Raw genomic sequence first — 19,803 nt, 5'->3', positions numbered from 1 at the left:
TTTCCGGAAGACAAAACATTGGAGCAGTCGTCGTAGTTCACGTACAGCATCTGCACAACTGCCGGTTTCATCGCAATTCAGTACTGTATTCAGGCTGGCTGGCTGAGATGGAGGAGAAGGCAGAAACATTGGTGGAAATAATGTAGTGAGTTATAAATTATGAGCAGAGCTCAGGGAAAGATGTTCTGTCCACAGATCCAGAACTAGAAAAGCCTCGGCCAGCGAGTAGTGAATGTTTTTTGTCACTCACTGGTATTTCCCAGTGCCATATTTTAAAGGGAAAAAAAGTGACAAGTTGCTTCCTTTTTAACAGCGAGCAAGTGAAATCTGATAGAGATAGAATATCGCGTGGCTTGCATTTTTATATGAATAATAATAGAAAAAGATTCTTGGCAAGGACACGGCAATTTATTTAGTAGCTGCAAGACAGTCAGACAGATGTCACTGCAGCATTCAGATGTATGCTTTTGATGCCTGCAGCCAGTATGTAACTCTTAAATAGTGAGGATATTTGGGAAGGGAGGTGGGAGGAAATGAGACTCTAACAGCCTCACCTGGGAACGCAGCTGTCCTGCATCGCCCTGGGGTTGGATTTCACCGTTCAGCTCGAACACAAGTTAATACTCTGTGCAATAAGCAACTTTTTTTTATTTATCCCAGCCCAAACATGGCTTCCAAGTCGAATACATATCTTCTTTTGCAGACAGCCTTTTTTGGGTCTTTTTTAACCCAATAGCAACCCAACCAGCAATTAGGCCTTAGAGGACAATTGCATGGAAATTTTGAAAGACTGCCACAGTTTGTAAATGACTTCCAGCAGTCATGACATCGGTTTTCAATTTAGTTAGTATGATTACCATAATATTAAACTACAGAAACAACCACCTTACATTTTAAATCAGGCTTTCAGCATGTGTCTGCTCTGTAAGTTGACGGGGAAGCACCTAGGTGGGCTTACAGGGGGATGGAGAAGGATGTGACCATTGTTGGGATGTTCGCCATTTTTATTTATTACAATTTATGCAATGTTTTACATAGAGGTTGATTTACTAAAACCGGAGAGTGCAAAATCGGTTGCAGCTGTGCATGGAAGCCAATCGGCTTCTAACCTAAGCTTGTTCAATTGGGCCCCTTTCACACCATTTTGGTTGAATTATAAAAAAAAACTTGACGTGTTTTCTCTGCTATAGACAGGAGCTAATTAACCCACCAGCTCACCTTTGAAATGTGGGGGGAAAACCAGAGTACCCTGAAGAAGCCCAAGCAGAGGAAGAACATGTCCTCTATCCAGATAATGTTTGGTTGGGAGTGAAACTGATGACTTTAAGCCAGCCATACATAGATTGAAATTTGGCTGGTTCAGCAGGGACAGGATGAGATTTGAACCATCTAAGGGCAGGCTGATTGTACCCAGGTCGATCCATTAACCGACTTTGGTACAACCAGCCTGTCAGGTTTTTACATATGATTACTGCCAGTGGCTGTAATCCTTGTGTTCTACCTTGCCTTGTGAAGGCTGTCTTCACCCCTGTAAAACACTGTGTAAAACACAATAGCACCCCCGATACTTACCTAAGCTTGATCTTGATTCAGCGATGTGCACAAGACCCAAAATTCTCCTGGGGCTCTCTTTAGTGATTGGCTGAGATGCAGGAGCCATTGGCTCCTGCTGTTGTCAATCACAGCCAGCGAGCCGGGGAAGGGGCTGAGCCACGCTGTCTGTGTCCTATGGGGGCAGAGAGCCGGTTCAGGAGTGAGCACACGAGTGCCCCCACATCGAGCGCCTTGCTATGGGGGCACTCCGCAAGGGGGATCGGGTCGGCTCTGTGCAAAACCAATGTACGTAGCAGGTAAGTATAACATGTTTGTTTTTATTAAATAAAGAATTTTTCTTTACAATCACTTTAATGTTATAAGAAAGGAGTGTTAATAACCAATCCATCATGGACTAGTAGTTCAACAAGAAGGAAAGAAAAAAGTGCAAAGTCTGCACCCTTTGCTAAACTGGTGTTGATTAGTAAACTTGAGGCTCCGGCTCTGGAGATTTTGGATCAGGGGACCCAGAGAGAAAGAACTAGAAGCTTTTTGCATAAACTCACAAGCCCAGTACTGAAAAATCAGTTTTGTTGTACTTAGCCTACAGAGTACAGTGGGCTTTTAAATGCCTCCAGGGCTATTGATTCAGTAATATATTACAGTGATTCAAAGAGCCACGGTTCTTCTCCCCCTCCTCCTCCTTTTCACAAGTATGTATCTCATAAGCAGCTGTATCTCATAAACATCAAATAAACTGTGGTTGCTGTGTGGGTGTGGGGGCTGGTGTCAGGATTAGCAAAGCACTTCCAGCTTGTGCTCGGTTTTACTGCCTGGTATGTGATACTAACTGATAGCAGTACACTTATATACTTCACTTGTACTTTGCTTTGGACCTATAAACTCATGCGTTCCCTTTATGAAACCCGGCGATATCCGACAGTTGCCCCATGCAGACGTTTCCTGCGGTCAGCTTATATCAGTGTCTGGTGATAAAGCTCTTTTTCAGATTTCTTTCTTCTGCCTTGTCCTGTTGCGAAAGTCACAAAGATTTGTAAAAACTTGGCAATTCAAGAGTTTCTTTTTTATGAAATGGAATTTTAAGTATTTTTATAAGAGAGTGTAGTACAGAAACACCCATTAGTGGGAATGGGAGTGTAGTCTATGGCCAGCAACAACCCAACCATTTCAACCACCAAGGTTGACCATACATTCCATGATGATGGCAAGTAGATAAATGTTTTTAGGTGGCAAAACCCAGTATTGTTGCATATATGTTTCAGTATAATAAAAAAAACCCTTCTGAAAAAGCTAGTTCTCTGGCTTTAATGGTTTTGACTATAATGGTTTTGACTCAGACCTAAAACATGCATGGAGCAAATCTTGTTTCAAGATGGTGACTCAGGGAGCATCAAGGTGACCCCCCAGGCCATTAGCATTCTCAGAAAGAGGTCACCATTGCCTTCCTCCATATTTCTTTTATGACAGATTTCATCTAAATAATCAGTCATCTCAGAACAAGTATTTTGTTTCAGAGTCACAGTTGACTTGCGGCCTAGTCTCAGGTTTTCTCAGTTGCTTTTGACGATGATGGGGCCTTACTCTCAAAATGCTGTGCTGCAGATAGCAGATGAAACTCTGCAGTGAAATTGGGCAGAGCTGAAGCAGTTGTCTCCAAACTGCGGCCCGTGGGATGGATATGGCCCTTTGCTTTCCTTTTTTTTTTTTTTATCTGGCCCTTGAGGCATCATTCCATCCACTGACACCAATGATGGTGCACCATTCCTCCCGCAGACACCAACAATGGGGGTGCTATTTATCCCAGTGATGCCAACAATAGAGCACCACTACTTCCACCAAAACCAGTGCTGATGCATGGTTTACTCCCACGGACACCGGAGCGTTTTCTAATCCCACTGGCCACAGCCTTTCCCCCTTAAAGCCTGAAGGACAGTTAACTTTGGAGAGCCCCCACTTTAGAGGCAAGGTGAAAGAAATAATAGTTTGCTATGCAATGGTAAAGCTATGTCTGAATTGGAGTAAAGGTTGGGTTGACTTTGGGTGATCTACATCTGTTCTTGGGGCAGACAGATGTTTTCAGGGAGATATACTTGCTTTGACAAGCATTGTAGTGGTCCTTTTTCTGTAATGATCTGATAAAAGCTCTATACTTAAGCTGGCCATACTTTATACAGTTTTCTTTTTAAATTTTCTTTAGTTTTACCTTCAACTATGCAGTGCAAGTGCCTGCTTGATTGCATACAAATTGAAAGTGTTTAGGTTTTACCTCATATTATAAGATTTTGGTAAATCTATAGGAAAATTGTATAATGTACAGGTCCCTCTCAAAAAATTAGCATATTGTGATAAAGTTCATTATTTTCTGTAATGTACTGATAAATATTAGACTTTCATATATTTTAGATTCATTACACACTACTGAAGTAGTGCAAGCCTTTTATTGTTTTAATATTGATGATTTTGGCATACAGCTCATGAAAACCCCAAATTCCTATCTCAAAAAATTTGCATATTTCATCCGACCAATAAAAGAAAAGTGTTTTTAATACAAAAAAAGTCAACCTTCAAAAAAATTATGTTCAGTTATGCACTCAATACTTGGTCGGGAATCCTTTTGCAGAAATGACTGCTTCAATGCGGCGTGGCATGGAGGCAATCAGCCTGTGGCACTGCTGAGGTGTTATGGAGGCCCAGAAAGCTTCGATAGCGGCCTTGAGCTCATCCAGAGTGTTGGGTCTTGCGTCTCTCAACTTTCTCTTCACAACATCCCACAGATTCTCTATGGGGTTCAGGTCAGGAGAGTTGGCAGGCCAATTGAGCACAGTAATACCATGGTCAGTAAACCATTTACCAGTGGTTTTGGCACTGTGAGCAGGTGCCAGGTCGTGCTGAAAAATGAAATCTTCATCTCCATAAAGCTTTTCAGCAGATGGAAGCATGAAGTGCTCCAAAATCTCCTGATAGCTAGCTGCATTGACCCTGCCCTTGATAAAACACAGTGGACCAACACCAGCAGCTGACATGGCACCCCAAACCATCACTGACTGTGGGTACTTGACACTGGACTTCAGGCATTTTGGCATTTCCCTCTCCCCAGTCTTCCTCAGGGTCCGGTCACCTCTTCTCGTTGTGCAGCGTTTTCTGCCACACTTTTTCCTTCCCACAGACTTTCCACTGAGGTGCCTTGATACAGCACTCTGGGAACAGCCTATTCGTTCAGAAATGTCTTTCTGTGTCTTACCCTCTTGCTTGAGGGTGTCAATAATGGCCTTCTGGACAGCAGTCAGGTCGGCAGTCTTACCCATGATTGCGGTTTTGAGTAATGAACCAGGCTGGCTGGGAGTTTTTAAAAGCCTCAGGAATCTTTTGCAGGTGTTTAGAGTTAATTAGTTGATTCAGATGATTAGGTTAATAGCTCGTTTAGAGAACCTTTTCATGATATGCTAATTTTTTGAGATGGGAATTTTGAGTTTTCATGAGCTGTATGCCAAAATCATCAATATTAAAACAATAAAAGGCTTGCACTACTTCAGTAGTGTGTAACGAATCTAAAATATATGAAAGTCTAATGTTTATCAGTACATTACAGAAAATAATGAACTTTATCACAATATGCTAATTTTTTGAGAGGGACCTGTATAGCCAAGCCTTGGGATGCTCATAAACCCATTGAATTTTTTTTTTTTAAATGTTTGCTCTTGGAACGTTCATTCCATTTTCTAATGGTTGGATTGACACTTGTTTTCAACTAGTGATGAGAAAATTCAGATTGGGGGTGGAATTTTTTCTTCCGAGTGAACGCCGTTCTAACACTGAATGTGGTTTTAGTTTTGAGGAAACCCCAATATTGTAATAAAGCCTGTTTAATTTAAGCCTGTTTAAATAACTTGTCTGGGTGAAATTTTAGGGGCTTTTATACAAAATTAGTTGACTCAATGGCGAACAAATGTTCTGATGAACAATTTTTCTTCAAATGTTTGAATGAAAATCTAGCTGTGTGTGGCCTGCTTTACCCATTGTATAAGTGATTGAAAAAGAAACTTGCATGTTCTTTAGTTTTTTTGGACTGATGAATTAGATCTGTTTATAAGTTTATTCCATGGAACTGAAATTTCTTGCTGAGAGCTGATGTAATCAAGACAAAGATTGCTTCCATATTTTGTACCTTCTGTTTCATGAAGAGTTTGTTTGATCACAAGATTTCTACATGTGTTGTGAAGTTATGAAGTCACACATTTTGATAACTTTGTTTTGTTTTTGCAGCGGTTGGCTCCTCGTGCAGAATTCTGAAGTGTAACTCCGAGTTCTGGTTAACAACAACAAACTCTCATCACCACATTGGCGCAGAAGACCCTGTGGAGGTTTGCACAGCGATAAGGTCGTATGCCCATTGCACGCGCCGCACTGCCCGCTTTTGTAGAGGAGACTTGGCTTACCATTCAGCTGTCCATGGCATCGATGACCTCATGACTCAGCACAACTGTTCAAAAGATGGCCCCACCTCTCAACCTCGTGTACGCACTCCACCTCCATGGGACAGCCAGGAAAGGTCTGACAGCCCCGAGGTCTGTAATTATGAAAAGAATTTCCACCGGCATGCTTCAGCCCAAAATTACACCCACTGCGGACTCTTTGGGGATCCCCATCTTAGGACGTTTTCGGACATTTTCCAGACCTGCAAAATACAGGGGGCATGGCCTCTTATAGACAATAATTACTTGAACGTACAAGTTACCAACACTCCTGTGCATCCAGGGTCTGCTGCAACAGCTACAAGCAAGGTAAGTTTAGTCTTTTACTTTGGTGACCTGTGGACTATCTTGGCACGTGACCATAAACTTTGTACCAAGGACTCGCAGGATGCTAAAGCAAGATCCATATACCATATTTTCCGGCGTATAAGACGACTGGGCGTATAAGATGACCCCCCTAATTTTCAAGTTAAAACATAGGTTTTGGGCTATACTCGCCGTATAAGACTACCCCCCTTCCGAAGCAAGGCAACACCATTGAAAAACATCAGATTTTTCATAAATCTCCAAGGTACCCTAGTACTGTAATATGTAATCTCTCATAATATCTGCAAGGTACCCTAAGTATTACCAGTAGATGTAATCTCAAGATGCTGGCTGTGTGGGAATCCTGTACCGGTATACCGTATGTACAGTAGCTTCGGCTACATACAGTGTACCGCGCTGAGCCAATCAGGGATAGTGATGTATTCTATTATTGAATGCAAAGCCTGCTCGGAGTCAGAGAGGCGGGCTGATGTTACTCCGCCAATCCGAGCAGGCTTTGCATTCAATAATAGAATACATCGCTCTCCCTGATTGGCTCAGCGCGGTACACTGTATGTAGCCGAAGCTACGGTACATACAGTATACCGGTACAGGATTCCCACACGGCCAGCGTCTTGAGTGATTACATCTACCGGTAATACTTCTACTTAGGTTACCTTGGAGATATTATACTCTGAGTATAAGACGACCCCCCATTTTGGGGGGATTTTTTTTGAGGTTCAAAAGTAGTCTTATACGCCAGAAAATACAGTACATTTTATGTTTGGAAAATCTAACAAAGGAAAGTCTTTTTGTTTCCCATATCAGTCAGTTGGCTTCTTTCCTTTAGCTGCATATTTTCCATTTTAGGTTTGAAAATCGAAGACATTTTCTGATGTTTTTTGTGAACAAGAATAGTCTGAAGCTGTATGGGTTAAACCATTGTTGCTTCACACTTCTACTGAGTGTAGAGAAGTCAGAGTTGGCCATTTGATCTCTAGATAGCTTTAGATCTCTCCTGGCGCTGTGTTCACATTCTTTCCATTCTTTTAACGCTTAAGGCTAAAGGATCAATTAGACTTTTTTGACACCTTTGGCCTGAAAGCTAAATAGTATTTTATTAATTGTCTGTCTTCCAAGTCTATGATATGTCTATTTTGTTTTGTACATTTTCAGGGGTATTTTTACAGCTTACAAATGTAAAAAGTATAAAAATGTGTTCATACGAAGTGTATATTTGATCTACCTCCTATTGTGTTAAGGCATGCAAGCACTTAAAGCTTACTTCACTGTTTTTTTCTGAACTGTCAGACCTGACAGACATTCCCTCCCTCCTGAGATGTGGCTGCAACCTCTGACATGTTTCACCTATTGAGCTTAATAATTAGGCCCAATAGGCGAAACGCATTAGAGGGCGGAGTCGCATCTCACAAGAAAGAAAATGTCTGAACTATCTGATATCAATAAAGCTTGTTGCAATTCAGCAAAAAAAAAAAAAAAACACAGCGGAGTCCAGTTGATGTGCTTGTATGCCTGGAGGGGAGAAGGTGGGTCCCGGAAAGTCTATGCACCTGTGGATTATTGCTGTATGTGCTTGCCTAAAGTGGTGTCATTTACATATATCTCCTGTTGTGTTAAATCCAACATGAAAGCATTAGGCAGGCCATAGCTGGTGCAAATTACTTTCCTGCAACCACGGGTTGCAGGTAAGAAATTTGCACTATATCCACATCAACACAATCCCTGCTGACAGGGGAATTCCTCCTGTCGAGACATTTTCTTCCAATGGGGGGAAGATGTTCGTGCCAGGAGAAGACAGTGAGGTTTGCTAGCGGCGTTAGCAGCCGCTAGCAGTAATCGCAAGTAAATCTGGAAGGCTGGTTGGACCCAGGTTGATTCAGCCTGGTCACACACGGTTCAAATCTCGGCCAGTTCCTGCTAAACCGACCAAGATTCTAAGGCTTCATGTACAGTGCTACTTGTAAACGACCGTTTTTTGAGCAGTTGGGCGTTTTTTTTCAGAAGCCCCTGAACCCACCTCTATGTTATCTTATCTGTCCATGTACACAGGGTCGTTTACAGTCATTTAGAGGCAGTTGAGTTCAGTGTCGTTTTTTGGAAAGCAATTATTTGCGTTCAGGATTTTCAGAACGTGTGCTTACCCGCATTTAGCGCTCGCGTTTTTCCATTTTAAAGGGGAATGTTTTTTTGACCTCTAAAAACGGATCTGAAAGCAAACGCCCGCTAAATGCGGCTGCAAATGCGACACAACGGACGTTTTAAACGTCCTTTACATAGCTGTAAAATCCCAGCGTTCAAAGGACTTTTTACAACGTCCCGTGTACTTGTAGCCTAAGCGTCTATGGGCAACCCCAGTAGATATAGGCAGAAGGTTTTTTTATCCTAATGCATTGAGCAGCCCCCCTAATACTTACCTGAGCCCCAACTAGATCTAGCGATGTTGCATGAGAGACTAGGCTGTCCTGGACTCTCCCTCCTGATTGGCAGTTGTCACGGCTGCGCAGTCTTTTGATGGAGTTATACTCCAAGATGAACCCAAGCTATATTTCTAGAGGCTGAGTCATTATTAACATCACGGAAAGTAGATCTATCAGACATTATTCAAGAATGAGACTGAAAAAGGGGCAGCCAGAAGGAATAGAAGCACCAGCTATTCCGTACGCCAAACTAAATAGGGACTATAGTATCTACCATAGGAAATACCCCTTGGTTATATCGTGACAGAAGAGACATATGGCACTACGTCCACAGTGCCCAACCCAAGATCAATACGAGCTAAGTTATGAGATTTAGAGTAACATGTACAACTGGATATCATCCGGATGGGCATAGCGCCATATATGTAGCAACCCGAGTTCCCAAAAGGGAGTCAAGGGATCTAAAGAAGCAGAGTGTGCTGCAAAATGATCCCTATTGTGCTCCATAATGTATTCATCCATCTATATAACAGGAAGTGACCGATGATCAGAAATGCATTTAGAAAAGCAGTGAATCACCTGGGGTATATGAAGTAGGTGCTGTTATACTACAAGGAGCAATGTTTGTTTTATGTGGGGATTTTTGTTTTTTTTATGCTGAAAACGGGGTAAAATAAGTGCCGGTTCACACTGCAGCGGCACGACTTCGGGGGCGACCTGTGAAGTCGCGTACACCGCGACTTTGGCGCGACTTGCACAGACTTCATAAAATGAATGTCTATGCAAGTCACTCCAGGTCGCCCCGAAGTAGTACAGGACCCTTTTTCTAAGTCGGAGCGACTTGTTTCGCTCCTATTAGAACGGTTCCTGTACCGAACAATGGGAGCGCGACGGACCGCGACTTGTCAGGCTGACAAGTCGCGGTCCAAGTCGTAGCAGTGTGAATGGGCTCTAATGTGTTCCCCCACATGCCCTTATTTCTTTCCTCAAGTTGACCCACCTAACCTGACCCTTAATCCTTAATCCTAACCCTTAAAGAGAACTTGAGGTGAAAAAAATAGTTAAACATCCACGAGCACCACTTACAGGGCATAATCTTGTGCTCCACACAATGGGTCGCTCTTCTTGTTCTGCTGCGGGCAGGTGTCCTTTAAAATTCAGCAGTGTTTTGGCATGGAAACATTGACCAAAAAGCACGTCTTTGCTCACTCCTGCTTCCCAGAGCTGAGTATTGGCCTATCACATTGGCCAACCTCCCAACATTCTGGGATGATGGAGGGATGATGGACACCTTCAGAGCCCATTCACACTGCCGAGACTTGTCAGCCTGACAAGTCGCGGTTGGTCACGGTCCATTGAGTAGTACAGGACCCGTTCTAATAGGAGCGACACAAGTTGCTCCGACTTAGAAAAAGGGTCCTGTACTACTTTGGGGCGACCTCGGAGCAACTTGCATAGACTTCCATTATGTGAAGTCCCTGCAAGTCGCGCCGAAGTCGCGGTGCACGCAACTTCACAGGTCGCCCCCCCAAAGTCGTGTCGCCTCAGTGTGAACCGGCTCTTAAGCACAAAGTATGTAAACAAAGAATGATGCCCCAGTCAAACAAACCATGAAGAATTGATGCACTAATTATTAATGTTCTTCTCACCATTCATTTAAAAAAAAAAAAAAGCATTTCAAAATAAGAGGTTGGATGAAAGTTTAATGTAGTTAAACATTAACACTATAGGAAAATATTCCATTTTGTTTTAGAGGTTTAGACTTCAAACCAAAAAAGGGGGCAACTGAGAAGGAAAACGGCACCATTCCTTTAAATGAGGGGCAGTTGGGAGCGATGGCTTTGACCTCACCAGGACAGCTGTTGGTGTTGAAGGCAGGTTCTAGGAAAACTGGTTGATTATATGTCAGGTTTTCCCTTTTCTGTATTGGATTTACATGTTGTACTTTAAAGTGGTTGTAAAGCCTGAAGGTTTTTTACCCTAATGCATTAAGGTAAAAAACCTTCTGTGTAACAATCATCCCCCCCCCCCCCTTATATTTACCTGAACCCATTCCTGATCCAACGCTGTGCATGGGAGCAGTGACTCTTCTGGCTCTGTCCCCCCTCACTGGGCAGATTGATAACAGCAATAGCAATTGCCTCTCCCTGCTGCTGTCCATTAAAACCTGTAACCAGATAGCTGGGCTGAGCCATCCTTCCTGTGTCAATAGATGCAGACATGAGTGTCCCCATTCAAAGGCTTTCTATGGGGGCACTTGCTAAAGAGGAGGAGCCAGGAGTGCAAGAGGGGCGGGGGGGTGGAGGATCAGGGGCTGCTCTGTGCAAAAACAGAGCAGGTAAGTATGACATGTTTATTATTTTATTAGAAAAAAAAAAAGCTTTAATATAATTTTAAAGTAGTCTGTATTAATGGAGCTTTTAGCAGGATTTAACCTGTTGGGGTTCCTGTGTCTTCCCAGATTTTAGTTTTTATGGTCCTAAATACCAGCCTATAATTCCTACCTGCTTTTAGGTTATGAAAGCATGAAAAAAGTGTGTGTGTGTGTGTGTGTGTGTGTGTGTGTGTGTGTGTGTGTGTGTGTGTATATATATATATATATATATATATATATATATATATATATATATATGTGGATATCACATGTGGTTTATCTATATTTAGTTTCATCAGTGATACACAGTTGATTGATTTAGTTTTATATTAGTATGTGCAGACCAGCCATTCTCAACCAGGGTTCCTGTTGAACCCAAGAGTTCCTCCAAGGATTGCTAGGGGTTCCTTGAGCTGTGCCTAATTGACTTATTTGAAAGCGCCACAAAGTTCCAGGTCTAATGCCACTTGGCAGAGCCAGTGGCATGTCTGCAAGGGAGCAAACAATTCCCTCCCCTTACAGGGATAGTCAGAATCACTTACTCCCAGGAATGTAAGGGACGTTTTACCAATGACCCTTGACTAATCTTACCAGGGGTTCACCAAGACCTGAACATTATTTTAAGGGTTCCGCTGCAGAAAAAGGTTGAGAGAGACTGGTGTAGACTCATTGTAGAATCCACACCAGCACTAGTGGTTTTTGGTAGATGCTAGGAAGCCAGCTAACAACATTTTTGTGGACTGTATTGGTTAGACCTCTGCACTTAAAGGAGTTGTAAAGGCAGAAGGTTTTTTTTTTTTATCTTAATGAATTCTATGCACTAAGATAAAAAAAAAACTACCTGTGTGCAGCATCCCCCCTAGCACTTACCTGAGTTCCCTCTCTATCCAGCAATGTCCAAGAGTGTCTCAGCCATCTGAGATTCTCTCTCCTGATTGCTTGAGATACAGCTGCTGTCAATCAGTCAGCTAGCCAATCAGTGGAGAGAGGGGGCAGGGCCAGCCCGGGGCTCCGTGTCTGAATGGACACAGGGAGCTGTGACTCGGCTCAGGTGCCCCCTCAGCAAGCTTCTTACTGTGGGGGCACTGAACAGAAGGGAGGGACCAGGAGAGCAGAAAAGGGGCCCAAGAAGAGGAGAATCCGGGCTGCTCTGTGCAACACCACTGCAACAGAGCAGGCAAGTATAACATGTTCGTTATTTTTATATGGAAAAAACGGGACTCTACAATCCCTTTAAGTGTCTGGGTCTAAAACACCAGTGATGGCTAGTATGGGGGGTTTCCAAATAATTTTTTTATTGATTTTATATTAATGCCATTTTAGTTGCTTAAACTTACAGTGGGAACATTCAAAACTCCTAAGTGGTTTGCGTTCACTCTGAGAAACCAATCAGAAATTCGTTTTTAACTTGTTTGACTACCCTGACAACTTAAAATCTGACTTGGAATTTGTTGTTAGGAGTTGTTGCAGTGTTTTTTTTTGTTTTTTTTTATATTGGCCTTGAATAAACGTTCTGGGCTTGTTCACACGAGGTGTGATGAACTACAATAATCAGTTGAAGAACACACCAAAGCCATTGTTCTCTATGTATACCATACATGTGTGTTGATGCATAAAAATGCAGGATATGTGTGTTTTTTTTGCAGGACAATGCCAAAAAATGTGTTTTAATGGCGCTTTTCCACTGCATGGAACCGAACGGTTCGGCTCGCTTTTGTGCTTTTCCACTGCTGGTACCGCATGGTACGGTGTAGGAACGGTTCGGTACGGTACGGCGGCGCTTTTCCATTGCATGGAACCGAACGGTACGGCTCTCAAAAACAGTACCACCTCGATTGTGGTTCCAAGAGGTACCATACCTGGTACCATATCCCACAATCCTTTGCATTCAGTCACTACTAGCCACTGATTGGTCAGAGAATCATTGTTATCCCACCCACTTTGGTTTGCTTTTCCACTAAAGTAGTACTAAAGTTAAGTGGGTGGGATAACAATGATTCTCTGACCAATCAGTGGCTAGTAGTGACTGCATGCAAAGGATTGTGGGATATGGTACCGGGTATGGTACCTCTTGGAACCACAATCGAGGTGGTACTGTTTTTGAGAGCCGCATCGTTCGGTTCCATGCATTAGAAAAGCGCCACCGTATGGAACCGTTCCAACACCGTACCATGCGGTACCAGCAGTGGAAAAGCAAACCGGGCCGAGTAGAGCCGAGCCGGTACTTGCAGTGGAAAAGTGCCATATATGACCCATAGCAGGGCACAACGTTCTGCTGTTCATAGTCTGTTTTGTATATTTTGTTGCGAGAGGCCTTTCATATTTTCAAGAATATATTTATTTATTTTTTACTCTTATTAATTATATTCTATTGTTTTTCCTCAGATCACAATAATCTTCAAGAACTTCCAGGAGTGTGTTGAGCAGAAGGTCTACCAAGCTGAAATGGATGAGCTACCTGCAGCTTTTAGAGATGGATCCAAGAATGGTGGAGATAAGAGTGGAGCCAACAGCTTGAAAATTATTGAGAAGGTGGCTGGGCAGCACATAGAGATTCAAGCCAAATACATTGGTACTACCATAGTGGTTCGACAAGTGGGTCGCTACCTAACCTTTGCAGTGCGTATGCCAGAGGAGGTGGTGAATGCAGTTGAGGACAAAGAAAACCAGGGACTTTACCTGTGTCTTCAGGGCTGCCCTCAGAACCAGCAAATTGACTTCCGAACCTTTCACTCTCAAACCCCAGAGACTGGCTTGTGGAGACGTGGGCCACCATTTACTCCTCAGATGGCAGGAGCCAAGTGTAAGGAGAAGCTTCCAGTGGAGGACCTCTACTTTCACTCCTGTGTGTTTGACCTCCTTACTACAGGAGATGTGAATTTCACTCTAGCTGCTTATTATGCCTTTGAGGATGTAAAGTTATTACACTCCAATAAGGACAAAATTCATCTGTATGAAAGGACCACGGACTTGGGGCCCGGCAATTCTGCTCCTCGGTTAGGCCTAGAGATGGCCAAGCTTCTTGTGGCGTTAGTGTGTTTTTTTTCAGTGTTGCTGTAAAGTTACGTTTACCTTGTAAATCTTTTGGGATGATTTCAGAGGTGCAGGCCTAGTTACTCAAGGTGTATTTGTTTCTGTGAAAGCACAAGTTCTAACACCTGTATGAATAATTTATTTAAAGTGTTCAACAACTTGCTAAAGATACACCTAAATACTTTTACCACCAAGGAGATGAGAAAACTCCCTTTGGGAGATCTACCGCTTCTTTGTTTGCTCTAGTGAAAGACATCTGCCATTGATCCAAAGCGTAAACACCATTTGCTGACCCTCATAGAGTAGATGTCTTTAAACAGGTTTCTTCTTAATCCTTTAGGATATGGACTTTAGGAGCCTTTAACCTTACTTATGCATCCCTGACACAAAATAATCACGGATAAGATGTTGCTTATCTGGTAAATCTGCCGTGCGGAGCATTCGTGCACCATACCTCATGTTTTCAATCAACATTTTGAAGTTGTAGAGAGGGAAAAGAATATTCCTCTCTGGTTTATTTGTGGTACTGCAAGTATCATGGTGGCTGTGAAAATTAGCGTTTTGTGAAATGTGGCTTTTGTGATCCATAATCAGCTGTAATTGCATGAACAATTTAGGGGTGCTCAGTATCGGATGACATAATAACAGTAGCACATATGGGAACATGCTTCTCATTGTCACTTGTGCAAGTAGCCATTTTAGCATTGGCCATAACACTTAACCTTGCAGAACTATGGGTAAAGACCAAGAGAGATGTTGCAACCCTTAACACTAGCCATGATTTAAACATATTTTATTGATTAATGGTCTTATGTCACATTGGACCATATGTTTGAAGGAAGACTGGTTGATATTGCCCAAGCAACCAATTAGTCTTCATTTGGTTTAAAGGCCCGTAACACACGAGTGGAAATTCGGCCGGGAATTTTTGTCCGACGACCGATCTGCCGATTTTCGGCTTAGTATGATGCTTCCGACAACCGACTCCGACTTTTCGGCCAAAAAAATCCTGGTGTGCGGGCTATAAAATTTTTGTCGACCGTCCAAACACGTCCGATTTTCGTCTCATTAGTACAGATTTCGATGGGGAAAAATCTTATGAGCAAGACTAGGCATGCTCAGAGACGAAAGAACACAGAGAAAGCAATCCAACACATGACATCACTTCTGAAGTAGAATTCTGTCGTGCGGGAAAATGTGTGTGCAGTCTAGAGCCCATTCCAACAGACACCACTCTGGACAAAAGACGGACGACCGGTCGGCGGAAATTCGTTGCATGTGTACGAGGCTTTACTCAGTTTCTAGTGTATGAAAGGGACAATGTGGTTTTTAAAAGCTACACCTTTTCATTAATATTTTTTCAGCTTTAAAGCTTCAAATGGCAAAACCATTGAGTTTACGCTATGATTAAAATCTTGGTTAACTAGTTAGTTTTTAAAACTACAAGAGATGAAATCTTTGAAATGTCTGGGTTAACCTTTCACTAAGCCGAGCTGTCGCTATTACGGGTGAACATTTATGGGCATATTGGTCAAGGTGCATGCTTTTCCCATAGCTGCAGATGTTGCATCCTGATAAGAGCTTGGAGGAACTGATCCACAGTTGCCGCCATCAGTGGGGTCAGCGCTACGAGTGCTCAGTCTACCACAGTGAGACCGCCTCTAGTGGCGAGAAAAAGCAGAACTCTACAGCTTGTTTTATTATGGTTATAAATCCCAGAATGTTCTGCAGAGCAGCCAGGTTTTTAAACCTGTGATCATAGTACACACCATTTACTGATCGCTAAAGCAGAAGTAAAGTGTAAATATCCTATAGTAGTCACATGTAACACAAAAAAAAAAAAAAAAATGCAACTCAAGTTGGATGTAATTTATGTTGTCTATAATATGTGGAGAGTTTGTGTTTTTTAATAGCTTCACTGTACATAGAGATGTAATGTGTTCAGTGTGTTAAAAACAAAAAGAAGAAAAAAAAAAAAAAAGCTAGATGTGGAAACTACTTTATTCCCATTAGATTGATTTTTGACCTTCCTGATGTACTGTGTAAACACAAGAACTCTCATGGGAAAAATTTTAACTTTTTATCCAGATACAGAAAATGTTATGGCAGCTGTGACTTTCTATCTACCAGTGCCATTTCACACACTTCCTGACCCTATTTAGTTGCCGGCACCAACATTCTCGTCTCTTTATTGATGGAATTTAACACAGCTGAGACATTAGACGTGGAATATTTCATATATTAACAATGTATGGTAAGTTGAATTCTCAGGAACTTTGGTTCAGACCACACTATAGGATTCTTCTATAGTGTCAGAAGACAGGATGGTCTTTCAACTGTCCAACGTTTTTCTGTACATTTTTGGGTTCCAAGCCTATCTAGGCAGCCACACTTTTAAATTTCAACAGCAGGAGCTCCACTGTGAAACCTGGCCCAATATACTTTTTATCTATTCCAGTGCTCAAATTCTTGTTTGAACAGAGCTATCTTCACCAAAGTGTTGGCACTCTACTAAATTCTGTTGGAGCATAGGGGATAGGTTTCCTCCCAATTTTGGGCACTTGCGAGAAGAAAGGAGCTGCCCTAATGGCATTATTGGTGGGGAGGTATTCCCATTGGCATAGGACGCAGTAAACACAAGAGTTGGCTCATGCTGGTTCCTTTTAAAAACTGGGTGACAAACCAAATGGCGAAGTCCTTATGAAGACCAGCCCCTTTCTGGCTTTGGTAATCTTGGCTCCAATAGTTTGACTGTAAACATGGTTTCACTTCACCAATCCACTGCTAAAAACCATAGTTGGTTAGTTATGGATGAAGAGGTGGACACATCCCAGAAACCATGTAACCGTAACCAAAAATTTTATTGGAATCTTGCATTTTTTTTGGCACCTCTTTTGACGGCAGTGGCTATATATCTGTGGCTAATTGAAACTGGCCAACCAGCTCTTAGATGAATTTGCTAACTTTTGCTATTAGATTTAAACCGCTAGTGGTACTAATAACTGACACTGCTAATATGGCACTTTTCCACTGCTGGTACCGCATTGTACGGTGTTGTAACGGTTCGATACGGTACGGTATGGTTTGCTTTTCCACTAAAGTAGTACTAAAGTTAAGTGGGTGGGATAACAACAGGGTGGGTGGGATTCTCTAACCAATCAGTGGCTAGTAGTGACTGCATGCAAAGGATTGTGGGATATGGTACCGGGTATGGTACCTCTTGGAACCACAATCGAGGTGGTACTGTTTTTGAGAGCTGTACCGTTCGGTTCCATGCAGTGGAAAAGCTCCGCCGTACCGTACCGAACCGTTCCTACACCATACCATGCGGTACCAGCAGTGGAAAAGCACAAAAGCGAGCCAAACCGTTCGGTTTCATGCAGTGGAAAAGCGCCAATAGAGCCCTGTCTGTTCTGGAAATGTTTCTGTCAAAAAGGTCTTCAATATTATTGGGGATTCTTTTGTTGCTGGAGTTGCAAGGCATCACATTTTACAGTTGATTTAGAACTGTATTTCCTATGATGTTACCCCAGCAATTTGTTCTCCAAAAGGCAATTAGTTCTTTGCCTTCGTTAAATTGGGCGTTCCATGAAGTTGTTGCTATGTACATTTTCCCAGCTCTTGGTACATGCTAGTGATTAGCACAGCTGTGTTTTCTCCAGCCACGAGCACACATTAGAGTGTCTGTCCTTCGAACATTGCCTACTCTCTAGTGTAGCTTACTTCACATTGTAACTCTATGGGTTGAGAAGGAAATAACTGCTGGTGTATCAATGTTTAGAATAAGTGAAGCACTTTATTGTGGTTGTGTTAAAAATAAAAACCTGGTTAAATGATGCCAAGATTGGCCCATCTAATATAGAAGTAATGTATTTTACAGCAAAAGGGAAAAAGAAAGCAAGCCTGTTTTTACTTCTCTTCATACACATTGACTCATGTAGATATTGTAAATTATTTATTGAAAAACTGCAAGTAAAGGTTTTTATCATTGAGTGAGTTGTTCATTATTAAAAAAAAAAAAACCACACACACTACCTAAGAAATGGAGTCTCATTTGCACATATCCTTCTGCCTTTTCATTTGATGCCCTTAGACCAGTGGTCCTCCACTCCGGTCCTCAGGGCCCACTAACAGGACAGGTTTGCAAGACAACTAAATTACATCACAGGTGATCTCATTTGCTGCTCAGTGATTGCAGTATTCTAGTCTGCATCTCCCCAAGGCAATACTTAAAATCTGGCCTGTTAGCGGGCCCCGAGGACAGGAGTTGAGGACCACTGCCTTAAACCAGTGGTCTCCAAACTGTGACCCAGGGGCCAGGTGTGGCCCTTTGCTTGCCTTTATCCAGCCCTTGGGGCACTGTTCCTCCTACTGATCCCAACAGTGGGGGCATAATTCTTGACACGAACACCACCCACTGACACCAATGAGGGGGTACTATTCCTCGGACACCACCTGTGGCGGGGGGGGGCTTTTCCTCCCACTTAGACCTACAAGGGGGCCACCATTCCTCCCATGGACACCAGCAAGGGGCCACTATTCCTCCCACTGACATCAACAATGGGACACTAATCCTCCCTCTAAAGATGTGGCGTTGTTTACTCCCACTGACACCAGGACATTTTCTGCTATCACTGGCCACAGCCTGGCCCCCCTAAAGCCTGAAGGACAGTAAACTGGCCCCCTGGTTTAGAAAGCTTGGAGACCCCTTGCTCTTTGCTGCATCTGTCTTTCCAGAAATTCTCAAATCTGTCCTTGTCCCATGATGTCTTGCCTTAATAACTTCACACTATGTAGGTACATGCCCAGTAATACCTAAATGTTAAATCATTTTCTTGGCCCCAACATAGCAGCATACATGCAGTAGTATGCTGCCATGGATTGGTGCCAGGAAAGCAAAATTACGTTAAATATTTGATCCAATTTCCATTTTCCTGGAGCCAACATGGCAGCATACTACCACGTGTATGTGGTTTGGTGTCAGGAAAGGAAAATTACAGCAAGTCTTTGATACAATTTTCGGTTTTACAAAAGGGAAATGGAAAAAGGGAGAAGTCTGGTCAAAAAAGGAGAAAAAAAATATACATTAGCCCAATTTGCACCACTAACAAATTGGGTTGATAACTAGACTGTTACTTTGCAAGGGAATTTTCACTTCACAAAGGAAGTTCCCCTAGCTTAGAGTTAAATATGATTAAGTTCCGTTGCCTTCTATCATCCAATTATTTGCAAGCAAAATTAAATATGTTATTTTTATTTTGCTTGCAGGCGATTGGGCATTTTTTGCAAAGTGAATTTTCATCACATTCACTTAGCTAGAAGTAGAATATCTTGCAAAGTGAGCAGCTTATTTGTCTTTAGTAAATTGACCCAAATGTGTCCATTGTGACCTAAGACAGGTAATGCTTGCAATATTGGATCTACTCTTGTAACATTACACTCCTGACGTACAGGTGCATCTTAAAAAAATTAGAATGTCATCAAAAAGTTTTCAGTAATTCAATTCAAAAAGTGAAAATCCTATATGTTGTATAGATGCACACAGAGTGATATATTGCATTTCTTTCTTTTAATATTGATGATTATGGCTTACAGTTAGTGAAAACCCAAAATTCAATATCTCAGA

At 42.3% G+C, this 19,803-nt stretch overlaps 1 protein-coding gene across 1 annotated transcript in view; it reads left to right on the top strand.

Annotated features, from left to right (window-relative positions):
* Nucleotides 1-15,546, top strand: part of RGMA (repulsive guidance molecule BMP co-receptor a) — a 99,164-nt gene extending 83,618 nt beyond the window's left edge. Inside the window, exons 3-5 of the mRNA XM_082254685.1 lie at nucleotides 5,818-6,335; nucleotides 13,530-15,072; nucleotides 15,476-15,546. Of these exons, the coding sequence (XP_082110811.1) occupies nucleotides 5,818-6,335; nucleotides 13,530-14,204 (1,193 nt within the window). The 3' untranslated portion in view covers nucleotides 14,205-15,072; nucleotides 15,476-15,546. The remainder of the gene's footprint in view (nucleotides 1-5,817; nucleotides 6,336-13,529; nucleotides 15,073-15,475) is intronic.
* The last annotated feature ends 4,257 nt before the right edge of the window (nucleotides 15,547-19,803 follow it).

Source organism: Pelophylax lessonae (assembly GCF_965119305.1).
Source record: "Pelophylax lessonae genome assembly, chromosome: 4".
Taxonomy (NCBI): Eukaryota; Metazoa; Chordata; class Amphibia; order Anura; family Ranidae; genus Pelophylax; species Pelophylax lessonae.
The sequence above is the reverse complement of the archived record's forward strand: the minus strand, read 5'-3'. Positions and strand labels throughout refer to the sequence as shown.